The following is a 13,859-nucleotide window of genomic DNA, read 5'->3' on the forward strand; positions in this document are numbered from 1 at the left end:
AAGAGCCATTTTGACCCATTTCACAAAATAAAGAAAAACAAAGGGAGCCACAAAACTCTTTTGAAATTTAAAATGAAATAACACTGCATATAGAAGTTTTATTTTGCTTTGTGCTATGTCTAAACCAGGGGTCTAAAACACGCGGCCCACACCTTAATATGAATATTTAACGTTAGTGCGGACCGCAAGATTTATATGAATGCCGCTTGACAGCATCACACTTGCCAATCCTGCTAATTTTCCCGGGAGAATGTCAAATTTCAGAGCATCTATTTTGGACAATGTATGCTGGTGTTCACCCTGACAACAATAATGAGGGCATGCTATGATGGGGGAACCTTTAATGCCCCCTACAACCTGTGCTAACAGCTTGCCTGCCCAGTCACATGTTGATTAAGGTTACTGCAGACACATGTAAGTCGAGGCATACTTGTTCAACAGCCACACAGGTTACACTGATGGTTGTGATATAAACACTTTCGGGAGAACATCCGCACTGTAACACAACAGAAGAAATACCCAGAATCCCATGCATCTCTTCCGGACCACATTACACCCCCCCGCGCGTCACTTGAGGTGGGCGTGGTTGGGGGGGGTGTATAATGGAGACCGGAAGAGATGCATGGGATTCTGGGTATTTTTTCTGTTGTGTTACATTGCGGATGTTCTCTCGAATTGCGTTTGTCATTCTTGTTTGGTGTGGGTTCACAGTGTGGCGCATATTAGTAAGAGTGTTAAAGTTATTTATATCTCAACCCTCAGTGTAACATGTGTGGCTGTTGAACAAGTATGCCTTGCAATTGATGATATGTGCAATCGGGGGTCGCATGCTACATGTGAACGGCTGGCACTCATAGTATGGCGTGAAGGCGGGCGCGACGATGTGTGTAAGAGAATGATAAAAGCATCACCATCACGACACACCCTTAAAATAGTTATGCTGGTGAAAACCGGAGAATACTAGTCCCGGGATTTCACTGGGTAGAGCACTGAAATTCGGTCAACCTATCAAAAAAAATTTGAGGGTCGGCAAGTATGCAGCTGAGCCACATCAGAGTGATCAAAGAGTCGCATGTGGCTCAGGAGCCACGTTGCCGACCCCTGATCTACAAATATACACAGAATTACTATTGTGATATCTAGTGGACACATTCAGAACAGCCGTTTCTTTCATTCAAAAATTTCGGCTCATTTTTATACTTAGCAAACTCATCCCGCGGGCCGGATAAAACCTGTTCGCGGGCCTGATTCGGCCCGCTAGGCCGTACGTTTGACACCCCTGCTTTAGAGGGGTAAAATGTCAACGCAATGATCTGCCATTCTTTTTAAAGACCAAATGCATACAAGTCACAATTAAAGATCATTTATATGAGCATTTTTTTCTTTTAGCAAAAATGTTACTCCCTTCCAAGTTTTGAACTGAACTCAGAGGTCAGTCTGGTGCTATTTCAAAGACGGATTTCGTCCGCCAGTTAAATAATAACACTGCTTTACGGCAAAAAATATGACAAATGAACATTAGAAAAAGTAAGCCTTTTTATTTAATCTGTCACAAACTGAAGCAACACAAACACTAAGACTGTTAAAAAATATACATTTATGTACAAATATTTCTGACGGGTCATTGAAAATGCTTCAAACCCTAAACTCACAAGTGGTCCTTTATACAACCTTATTCAAAATCATACAAAATTAAACACACGGAATAAAAGACCATAACTAACATTTTTAACAGAAATACCCTGGTGACATTTCTTTAAACAACAATCCATTGCCTGTGCTTTGGTATTGTTAATACTGTTATACTGTTATGATTTGCAGCTTTATCGATATCTTGATGTGTGTCAAATTTGTTTTACTCTTTTTGCTGAATCATGAATCACATATTACCATATTTTATTTGCTGTTCTCCACTATAGCCAGCAAGACCTTTTACAAGCTCATGCCATTACCTTTTAACAAAGTAGCTTTCTTGACTAACTGGTCTACCTCTACGGTACTACTTGTTAACATGAGGGCTTATTTGTTTTTGCTGCATTTTGTTCATTATACGATTTGGTGCAGATACACGACCTTCGGTTGGAGTCGGAAGCAAGCCAGCCCTAGCTTTTGGAGTTTTTACTTCTTCACTTTTGGGATTTACTGAGCTGACAAATGACTTTCCGTCACTACCCTGATAACCACTCTGAGAACCACAGGGTGATCGACCACTATGCCTTGACCCTCTACCTCTTATGTTGAAAGAGCTACGGTTGAAACTCCCTGAGTCTCTTACGTCTGAACATTGCATGTCATCCTTCATTTCATTATTGCATTGCCTTGAGTCTAATTCAGGGCCTCTTTCATTTTCTTCTTTTCTATTAGACACAGGGATTTCAGTGTCTGCAACCCATTCACCAGACGCAAGCCCAAATTTTAAATCTCTGGGTGGCCCTAATGTGTCATTTTTGCTATGGATTATCTTTATGTCTGGGCCTTGCATCCTATAACCATGTTCAAATCCTTGTATACGTGGCCCAGATATTTCCATGTCTAACCCTTGTCTTTCTGGCTCCACTGCTCTAGGTTCTGAACTCCTAAGATCCCTCAACGGCCTACCAAGATTTGGATTTTCAGGCCCACAGAATCTAACATCTAAATCTCCAATTCCTCTTCGCACAGGGTTGTTGTCATGCATCTCAAATTCTCTTCTGTTTGGAAATGAATTATTCAAATTAGGACTTCTCTGTACAGGTTTAGTTCCTTCAGTGTGTGAACCTCTTGAATTGGCTGACTGCCTTACAGCCTTGTGAACGCCTCTTTTATCTAACCCAAGTACTTTCATGCCTGGACCTCTTCTTTCATGGCCCCGTTCTCTGAAGTCAACGTACTCAGGTCCCCATCTTGGCTCAGATCTTCCTCGACCAAGCCTTCTACATTCATTTCTAGGTCCTACACCTCTAGGCCTAGGGTGTAGCCTGTCATCTTGAAAAGAGCCTGGACCCCTACAATCAGGAACCCTCCAATCATCCTCAAGAACTCTCCTAGGTCCTGAAAATGGCAGATTTTCCCTTTCTGGCATGAGCTCAAACCCACTAATATTAGGGCCTATCTGTACATTTGGATCCACTGGATAGTCCAAGACTGGCACATCAATAGCCTTTGGAATCGGGTGAGGATATTGGTCATCCTGATGTTTCCACTCATCTTCACAATGCATTTCAGTGTCTGGGTAGCCACCCTCTGTCTCTTTCCATCGGCTTCCATGACAATTTATACCTGATTCTGGACCTCTAAAGACCGTCGTCACACTGAAGTCGCATTTCTTCCCATGTCTTTGATCTTCTCTTTTATCTGAACCTGATCTACAGCTGCTCTGCGTGATTTCTGGTTCACTGCATTGTGGGCTTCCTGATCGCCAATTACGACCTGGGTCCTCCGGACCTTTCTCAAAGTTATGATTTCTGAAATCTCGTTCTTCTGGTTCTGGTCTCTCCAGCCCTAAACGATTATTTGTATTTTTACTTTGACATGTTTGTCTTCTAAAATCTTGACTACTTGGAATTTTTCTCTCTGAGTCTAAACCTGCTCTGAAACATGAACTTGTACGATCAGACTCCGGATCCATCATTTCTGGAAGTTTTTTATTTGGGTGCAGCTGTCCAAAAGGTCCTGGGCCTGTACTGCAAAACCTTGTTTCCTGCCTTTCGGGCTGTCTACTGGAAGGCCCTGAACATTCTGTGTTTGGACCTGATATTTGATGCCCTGCTCTATTCATGTTTGAAATTCTTGGTTCCATCTTTCCCTGTTTGGTAAATAAACCATGTCCTTGGATGTCAGGCACTGAGAACTTTATTTCATGCGCTGGTCCCCTACTATCTGAACCTCTCCTGTACGGGCGTGTTTCCTCCATATTTGGATTCCGACTTTCTGACTGAGGGTCCCATGCTTGTTGATTACTGAGCCTTTCAAAACTATTTTCAATTAAGTCATGTTCAGGACCTGATGCATAAGCCCCAGTGCCAAACACATCAGTGTTTTTGTTGCCCCGTCTTATCAAACGTAGAGGCTCTTGACCTTCTACGGCTTTCATTTCAAACCTTGACTCTTTTACATTAATATGCCCTCGAAGCCTATCAGACCGTGGCTCAGAAAAAAAAGATTCTCTTCTGTCAGGTTGCATTCCCCTAAAGTCTGGATATCCCAGTCTTTCCCTGTCAAATTTGGGGCTATTCGCTGGCATATTGCTCCTTTCATTCCCTGGTCCACTGAAATTTGGGCCTCCGTTTGGGTCAATCTGTCGACATTCCATTGAAGACCGTTTGACTACAGGCCATTGTTCCCTTACATCATGACCTACTGGTCTTTTTCTATTACAGTGTAGCATACCCCTCCCAGGGCCTCTCATGTCATGTTTTGTACCCTTTGTAGGCAAGTCTTTCCAGTCAGGTACAGGACCTCTTTCGAGGAGCTCTTCCTCTGCCCGTCTCCTAACATGTAAAGGGCCCGCCATACCTGGACCTCTTTCAAAACATGGTCCCAAATGGTCCGGGATGAGTGGAACTCTAATACCATGTCCTGCAATATTTATTGCTGGATTTTTGTTTTCAGGTTTTGGACCCCTGAAACCAGGACCTGCAGATTCTCTGCCAGTTATGGAACCATCCAGTGTTGAATTTCCAACTTCTTGTGTCCTCTCATCAACATCAGGTATTCTTCTAACATGCACTGGAACTCTCATGTCAGTACATATGCGCCCAGTCCCTGCTCCATGCCAGTTATACATTTTAGGTCCTCTGACATCAGTCTCTGATCCCATAAAATCTGAGACGATTGGTCCTCTCCTGTCTTGTCTTATGCCCTCCAAAGTAGGTCCTTGGCTTAAGGGATCTTTTTTCATGAACTCTGGACTGCCGTGTCTTCTCCTGTCTTGCACTTGTATCTTTTCCCACAATAGGCCCATGGCCTCTGGATCACTTAGTCCTCTACTATCATTCTTTGGGGGCCTTACATTTGGACCTCCCACTGCCCATGGTTTACAATGGTCCACGTCTTGAGCAATTCTTCTGTCATGTCCACGGATTTCCATACTTGCACCTGTCCAACCAGGCTTATGGACTTCAACTCGAGGGAGTTGCCCTACTCTTACTGAAGATGTTCCTCTTCTACTACTTACATGGTTATAATCTCTGACTAAACCTGGACAACTCTGATTTCGATCACTCATACACTCAACCAGTTCTGTGTTTTGACCCCCACGAGTCCACGGATCTGGTTGACAGAGGTCCTGATTGTTTATTCCTTGAATGCTTACTTGACTGCGATCTGGACATGTTTCTTCAATGCCTTTTCCTGAAATGACAGCATTTAAATTGACTATATCACTAAAACCTTGACCTCGCAAACAAGCCACACTCTGACCAGGACCTAAAGAACAAGCTTCACTTGTATTATGCTTTCTTTGTTCAAGTTGCTTTTGTGATACTTTCATGTCAAGGTCATGAGTACCTCTTTCTAACTTAATATTGAATTGTGCTTCCTGAGAATTTGCAGATCTATTGGTGTCTTGTCCAATGCAAAACGTGTCAGAATTTTCATATTTTATGCTTGGCCCTGGTCCCCTCACACAGGCATTATCTTGTTTTAAATGTTGTTTATCATCTGACACAGCTGGGGATGCAGTCAAAAAGTTATCCCCCGAGCCTGTTGACAAATTTGATTTTACACAATTTTCTTGATTAAAATGACCTCTGCTTAGGCCAACATCTCTTCTAAGTGGCTGACAATCTCTCATCTTGGGGAAATTACAACATTGATTATTGGGTTCAATAACTTTTCCAGTCATCTGCGGCTGTCCAGTAACATCTGGCTTCTCACCTGTGTATTCTGACTCAGACAAATTCCCCTCAATTTGTTTTTTTTGATGGCTGGTATGGTTTTCTTGACCACTATCTAAACATGTCAACTCTATGCCTAGTTCAGGTTCATCTGTTATTACCTCATGAGCTATTTCTTTCATTTTGGAATGCTTTAGCTCTAAACCTTTTTCTGACATATCTTGTTCCCCTGAATCTGATCCCTGTACATTTGTAGCACTCAAATCCATGCCAACATTTGATTTCATATCTTCGATGGACAGTGGCATGTTCACTAACATTTCTTCACTTCCATAAATCTGGCTATCATTTTTAACTTTCTCAAGTGGGTCACTGGTTTGTGTCACAGAATCTATGATGTCATCAGATTCAGCTGGATGATTATCTCTGATACTGGTAGGTGCTATAAATCGTGGATCAGGATCAGGACTCTCTGGCGAATCTCGAATGGGTGGGTCTATTACTCTTATAGGAATTGGAATTTCAAGTAAATTTCCACCTGTTCCCTGCTGAATGTGCTGAATGTGTGAATTATTGGGCACACTGACTGGTTGCTGTGAAGTCTCTGGTTTCAAATCAACATTTTTTTGTGAAAGGTCTTTATCAGCGCTATTTTGATTGGGATTATTAACACCATCAGCATTGGACTTCAATTGATGTTGTTCACTGTTTTTTGGGGAAGCTGCTCTAAACTCATGTGCATAGGACACCAAATCTCTTTTGCTGGAAGAGGAAGGTGATCTTTTACGGTCGCGGGAATGCCGCCTTGTATTATGTACTTTATGATGACGACCCTGGCTTTCTGAGTGGTCTTTACTTCTATGTTTTGACCGGTCTCTTTCACTTTTTCTGTGTCTATTCCTTTCTCTGTGTTTCCGAGAATGTGAAGTAGAACGTCGCTGTGATCTACTCGAAGGACTTCTGTGACTATCTCTTTCCCGATGACTCCGCCTCTTTGGTGATGACCTATGCCTTCTGCTGAGATATGAATTTGGAGATGTGCCCCTGTGTCCTGTTGTAGATGAACATGAATCCTGAATTTTTGTAGTGCTTCCTTGAAATACATCATCTTGAATTTCATTGAAAAGGTCATCCTCTGGATCATAAGGGACATCAGAATCTTCAATCTCACCAGCAGATGAGTATTTGTCATTGTCCTTTGTATTGCCAGATACGTCGTCTTGCGCTGTGACTGAAGGTATGTTTAAACAAGGATTAACATTCGTGTTTTCCTGCTTATCAGATGGTGAATCGGAGTTTGGATCATCAACATAATTTTTTAGATTGCTGGCTAGTTCTGGCTTCGAATCTCTTTCTTCAAAAGGTTTTGACTCTAAGGGAATTGTACTACACTGAAGGGATGAAACCTGACTGAGAGGCAGAGACTTTGAGGAAGCAGACATCATGGAATCACTAGCAGAAAATTGTGCCATGAAAATACCCACAGCCTCTTTTTGTTGACGAAGTGCCTCTTCTTGTTCCTTTAATTGTTGTTTTTGCTCTTCAATCTGTTTATTAAGCTCCTCAAGCATTCGCTGCTGCTCAGTCAATGTAGCAGCTGAGACAACTACGGTGCCGGTCGGAATGGTCTGCATAACTTCATTTACTGAAGAAGCCTTGGGTGAACTAGAAGTACAAGTAGGTGTTTTAGCTTGTGCTGAAATTACCGATGACGATGGACAGTTCAACATTTGAGATTGATCAGAACATTTCTTTGCATCACTTGGTAAATCTTGAAAAATAGTCTCATCCTCAGGATCGTAGGCCACATCGTAGTCATCATTAAAAACTGAACATGGAAGGTCTTCCAGCTTGTTTTCTGGGGTCTGTGAAGAAAAGGTTCCATATCCTATTGCTGGATCATACTCCTCTTCTGGGTCATATGGACGATCAAATGCATTTTCCTCCTCTTCTATCGCTTTGACTTTAGCTTTTTGCCCATACTGTTGAACAATTGGATCCACCGTTGATCCTGACACACGAGAAAGTACAGAGCCCTTCGTAGCACTTACTGTTGTAGTATTAGTAGCAGAATATTTGTCATTCGAAACCATGATACTAGTTGGCTTATTTTGGAACAATGTACTCAAGATAGTCTTTAGTGGTGTATCATCACTTGGAAATGTAAGATTTTTATCATCATTGGATGTGGACGGAGTTGATGCGGCAGGTCCTGAGGTGGAAACAGCAGGTTTAGATTTAATGGAGGCCAGTAGAAATGGCATGTTATCTGAGTTAGATGATGAATCAGATGGTGACCCAGGATAAGAGGGTGTGAGGGGAGGGCTTGTGCTCGCAGGGGCCTGTAGAACATGGGGTTGGGACAGCTCCAATTTGTCAGAACCATAAAGAACTGGAGGTTTTGGGATCCACATAGGGTCTTTAGGAAGGTGAACCCTTGGTTTTTTCTGTTCAATTTCCTGAAGCACGCTTCCTGGCCGTTTAATTTTTTGGATAACTGCCAAACCAAGAAGAAGATTTGGCCTGACCTTTTCAAGTCCTGTGAAGTGAAGAATTTAATCATCAAAATGTAATTTAATGGTCCACTAATGCTGGATAACTTTATAGGTAGCAATGAGAAACATATAACATGAAACAATATGCTATGTGCTGTACATTACACATTCAACTCAATTCAATTCAAGATTAATAAGTTAGAATAGTAAGGTATTATGTTCTAAGAACTAATGTTTTGGTAGAATAAAGGTACAGTAAGCATAAAATAACAAGCTTGCAACATAAACAGCATGTTGCTAGTAGCTTCAAATCCATAAATTTAACTGGAATTGAAAATAACTACACAAGAATAAATAATGTATGTAGATTTTTTTCCTCTCTAATATAATGGCCCATGCATTATCCCACCTGGTCCTTCCAGAGGTTGTAGTATGGATGGGACTGATTCCTTTGCACTAAGTGGTAGAAGATAGACATCCTTGATGGAACGGCTGTTGTTTGACACAACACCAAAACGCCCTCTGCTGCTGAAATAGGAAAAGAGAGAGACGTATGCCACCTCTTCTTCTTCAGTAGCAGGTTGAAAGCGGATCACACATAAATCCTATTAAACAATAAAAAAGGGTATGTTATTTGAAAAGGATCACACAATACAAATTCATATAATATACTTGCTGCTTACCTTTGTAAGAGAGGTCTTTAGCTTTGCAACATAGTCCCATACTGTTTGAGGCATGATTCTTCCTCCGATTTCTATGGTATCTGGCAGTTCCTAAAAACAAGTGATCATTATTTTTAGTTTGAACCCTGAGGACCATCCCACTGATTGCTCGGTTAATTGTTCATCCTTTTACCGATTTTAAAATTTCAGCAGATCCTGAAACCAGATACCCCTTTGTAGCAAACTTTGATACAGTGAGCATGTTCAGGAAGCCTTTCCACAGTATTTCCTGCTTAGCCAGAAACTGCGCAGTCCCACCATCGACTGGAGATTCAGAAATCACAGTCCTGAAAAACAAATTAAAATTTAGAATTGAGGTATTTCACCACATTTTACAATGTTTAAATAAGATGAGAATTTAATTAAGATTTGTGTACTTATTTGGTACGTTTTCATGAATACCTTGATGATGTGTCATAAAATCTGGGATCAGCTGAAGAGGGTGGCTTCATTAGAATAGGTTTTGGTATTAGTTTTGTTGGTTGCACTGTCAAGGTTGGTACTGAGGATGGAGCAGAGGAAGCCCCTCGAGGAGCGTAAGGGGCTGATTGATTGCGGGATGTATTTGTGGTACCGCTAAATGCAGCAGAGCTCCTGTTAGCTGCAGTTCGTGGGTCACGCCTTGTAATAGTTACTGTGGAGACAGCTGGAATCACAACAGGTGTGTATGTTCTTTTTGGAGTTGTGGTTTTTGAAATATCACCAGTAGGGGATGTAGGAGACTCTAAGACAGGGGAGGCAGGAGACTCCAAAGTAGGAGAGGCAGGGGAATCCATTACAGTAGAAGCAGGAGACTCAACAATGGTCAAATCACCCGTGTCAATAATAAGGCGGGATGAGGGGTCATAAGGACAGTCTGTTGAAAAATCCATGTCAGGTGAGTCTGGTGGCGCCCGCAGTGGTGAGTCATCTTCCTTTCTCCGCCGTGAATAATGCTTGTCGCTTGATTCAGAAACTCTTTTTTGCTTATTTGGAGGTTCCTCTTCCCGAAATGGTGGTATTTGCCCTTTGACAATAAACACAAAAACAATATGTAATCAACAATGAGGAGATATGGAATTATCAATAAATCCAAATTTTACAGTTCCAACAAAGGGCTTTATTGCCGTTTAGAAGGAAAAAAGAGAAAAACAAATCCACACACATGCACAATTGGCAAACACAAGATATGGCACTAAGAATTGAGGAAAACGCCACCTTTGAGAAGTCCAAATACTTAAAAATTAACACTATATATATATATATATATATATATATATATATATATATATATATATATATATATATATCTTTAAAAATAAAATAAAATATAATTAGGTTAATACATAAATAAAAACATAAAAGAGAATAATAGCAGTAATAATAGCAATAAAAAAATTAAAATAGCTTTTAAAATTTTATTTCAAACTCAGAACCTACAAAGAGAGTAAAATGCCTGATTTAAAAGTTTAACCGTTTCTTTTTTTTAATTATTATTTGCGCGCCGTGCAGTCCTGAAGCTCTTCTACAGGTTATTCTACAAGTAGCTGCCTCACAGTAGGTCTTTGTTCTGGTAATTGATATACTGTAGATATAGATAGGGTTGGGCCCAGTGGACCTCACAATCCGTGAAGGTTTAATCTATAAAAGCATGTCAGATAGATAAAAAGGTGCAAGGCCATTAACACGTTTAAAGACGAATAATACAACTTCTAAATTGACCCTAAAGCGAACAGGGAGTTAATGCAATAACTTTAGAACTGGTCTTTGTCAGCACTCGCATGCGGCTGAGTTTTCTATTAGTTGTAGATTTGTAATATTCTTTTTGGAGTGACCAGAGAGCAAGAAATAAACAACAGGGAAAAAGCATGCTTTATCCCCTAAAGCAAAAAGGCGGGCTATTGCTATGTTCTTAAGATGATAAAAAAAAACATATTTTTGATATGTGCGATGAAAGTCCGCTAAGAGTAAAAATAATGCTGGGATATTTTATAAATTGTGTTGGTTTAAAATGTTTTAGTTTTGGTACAAGTTTATCTTTCTGCACTTCAGGGCCTAAAACTAGACAGCTGTTTTTCCTGTTTAAGCTGTAGGAAATTCACTGCCATCCATGATTTTATGTTTAAAATGCAGTTAAAAGATTGTATTATAAAAACCAAAGATTTGTTTTATTCACCTGTACATATCTTGCATTTTAGATCAAACAGGTGAGCCTTGTGCTCTGAAGTTGTGTCCTTAAGCATACAGGTAAGAACATCTGGTACTGCATTCTCTCTGCTTTGCTCAGTTCTTCTGTTCTTAGGCGTAAGAGTGGGAGTAGAAATACTTCTCTTCTGTTTTAAAGGGTAAAAACACAATTTGTTAAAAAATATTTCAATAAAACACTTGTTAAAAGTAAGTTAGTAACATCCTTAAAAACATTTCTGACTGCCTCAACATTGAATGAATGCTTACATTGCTCACAGGTCTTCTATCAGGTTTAGTAATGTTTAAACAGAAAAGGTCAACCTTCGCAACTTCAGGTTTCTGCAAAAAACTTGGTGCTTGTGCAGCTGCATTTTTAACCTAAAACACAAATAACTTTATTGAATTCAAAGGGAAACGGGAGAAGAAATTACACACCTTGCTGAATATTATTTTTTTCCCCATGACAGCAAACATGGTATTTACCTCTGACGTGTCCTTTACATTTTGGTCTGGTGCCTTGGTAGCCTGCATGTCCTTTTGGCTCATCCTGACCAGTCTGAAAGGACTGATATCTCCTTGCACAACTCGATACAACAAGCCCTAAAGAACCAGGATCAAATTGTCACTTTAGTAGAATTGATTGATTTCTCGAACAATAACGCACTACCTCGAATACAAAGTAGTGAAATGTAATTAATAGTAATAATAATAATACATCTACAATAAGGCCTTCGCACTGCTATCACTTGGTGCTTGGACTCTAATAATACAGTACATTGTATTTTTGGAGCACTAAAAAACACATGCCGTATTTCCTTGAATAGCCGCCGGGCATGTAATATGCGCCTGCCTTGAATTACTGCCGGTTCAAACTTGCTCCCCAAATTTATTAGCACATGCTTACTTTTACCGCCAGGTCAAAGTCGTAACATCACGAGTGACGCTTCCCCTGTCGTCATATCCAAAATGGCGGGGAGGTTTTTTTAATGCTTTTAGTATGTGTAAGCCAGGGGTCTTGTTCCACAGCCATACAGATCACACTGAGGGTTGTGATATAAAACAACTTTAAGACTCTTACTAATATGCGCCACACTCTGTGAACCCACACAAAACACATTTCTGGAGAAAATTGGCTCTGTAACACATTATAAACGCAACATAGGAATTACCCAGAATTCCAATGCATCCATGACGCATGGCTATATTATACACCCCGCTAGCACCTACCCCCCCCTCCGTGCGTCGGTTGAGGTGGGCGGGGTTGGGGGCGTGCGTATAATATAGCCAAGAGTCGTGGATGCATTGGAATTCTAGGTAATTCTTATGTTGCGTTTATAATGTGTTACAGAAATCTGTTTGGTGTGGGTTCACAGAGTGTGGCACATATTAGTAAGAGTGTTAAAGTTGTTTATATAACAACCATCAGTGTAAAAGGTATGGCTGTTGACCAAGTATGCATTGCAATCTCATATGAATGACATATTGAAGGGAGAAGTGGTCTCCAACCACCGAGCCGCGGCCGCAGAATAATTTTTTATTTATTTTATTTTTTATTTTTATCACACTCAATTTTTTACTGCATGCCATTGGTAGGCGCAGGGGTGAGAAGAGGTTTTAAAATTATTAGCGCCTGCTTACTTTTACCGCATGCCTTGAATAAGCGCGGGAGTGAGAAGAGGTTTTAAATTAATTAGCGCCCCAGCGGTTATTCAAGGATATACGGTAATTAGGGATGGGTATCGAGCAGCAATGGGAACCGGAACCGTCCGAATTTCTAAACTCTGATTCCTATTTTTGACGTTCAGTCCGTCAACCGGAAGAAATGGATGCCACAGAGGCTACCAGAAGTTCTCATATTACCATTAATAATTTGTAAAAACAGTACCCACTGGACATGGGTTGCAGCCAGTCACCCAGGAAAGTGGTCCCCACATCTGCGGCCCCTTTCCAAAGGTTTCTGTGTTCAGACCAATGATAAAATGATGGTCTATGCAGCCATACAAAGCACCTGTGATTAAGGGCTATGTAAATAAACTTTGATTGATGGTTTTCATTCACTACGCATGTCTCTCCATAAACCGTGTGGAGCCACTCAATAATCCTCCATTGAAGAAAATAAACAACATTTCTTACATGTACAGTGGTACCTTAATTTACAGGTAGCTTAACTCACTAGTATTTTTAGATAACAAGCTCTGTCTTGGCTTTTTGTTATGCTTTAAGTTGCAGGCATAATTTGAGTTACAAACATTTTTGGCACCGGCTGAAGTAATATTTGTCAATGGACCAAAGCCAGAGATCTAACAAAATCCTACTCCCCAACCAACGGAACTGAGAAAGTTAGTGCAAAGAGTAAGAAGCGAACGACCAAATCAAAAAAAAAGAAACCATCTAAACATGGCAAAAGTCACTCAAAAACGTCCATGTGTAACATAAACAACGGTTTCCTAGTTCCTATAGCTTGCACGACAGTGAGGCAGCTCGAAGTACAAGTCTTCTCACCAAACTAAATGGTGAACAATATAATTACATTGTTTCATAAAACTAATGTAGTTGTTTGTTTTACACAATATGTAATGTTTCCAAACAAAATTTCCTATTTAGAGATCCCGACATTGAAGCTAACCTTAGTAACCTGGGGAGGCTGACTTGCAAAAGAC

General features: G+C 40.6%; 1 protein-coding gene across 2 annotated transcripts in view; it reads right to left on the reverse strand.

Annotated features, from left to right (window-relative positions):
- Positions 1-1,514: 1,514 nt before the first annotated feature.
- Positions 1,515-13,859, reverse strand: part of LOC133555088 (uncharacterized) — a 60,244-nt gene continuing 47,899 nt past the window's right edge. For both annotated transcript variants that reach the window (XM_061904560.1, XM_061904559.1), the window contains exons 9-16: positions 11,683-11,799; positions 11,467-11,577; positions 11,189-11,345; positions 9,436-10,039; positions 9,167-9,320; positions 8,995-9,084; positions 8,721-8,916; positions 1,515-8,355 (exon numbers count right to left, since the gene is read on the reverse strand). In XM_061904560.1, the coding sequence (XP_061760544.1) occupies positions 2,000-8,355; positions 8,721-8,916; positions 8,995-9,084; positions 9,167-9,320; positions 9,436-10,039; positions 11,189-11,345; positions 11,467-11,577; positions 11,683-11,799 (7,785 nt within the window). In that variant the 3' untranslated portion in view covers positions 1,515-1,999. The remainder of the gene's footprint in view (positions 8,356-8,720; positions 8,917-8,994; positions 9,085-9,166; positions 9,321-9,435; positions 10,040-11,188; positions 11,346-11,466; positions 11,578-11,682; positions 11,800-13,859) is intronic.

Source organism: Nerophis ophidion, linkage group LG06, assembly GCF_033978795.1.
Source record: "Nerophis ophidion isolate RoL-2023_Sa linkage group LG06, RoL_Noph_v1.0, whole genome shotgun sequence".
NCBI classification, from domain to species: Eukaryota; Metazoa; Chordata; class Actinopteri; order Syngnathiformes; family Syngnathidae; genus Nerophis; species Nerophis ophidion.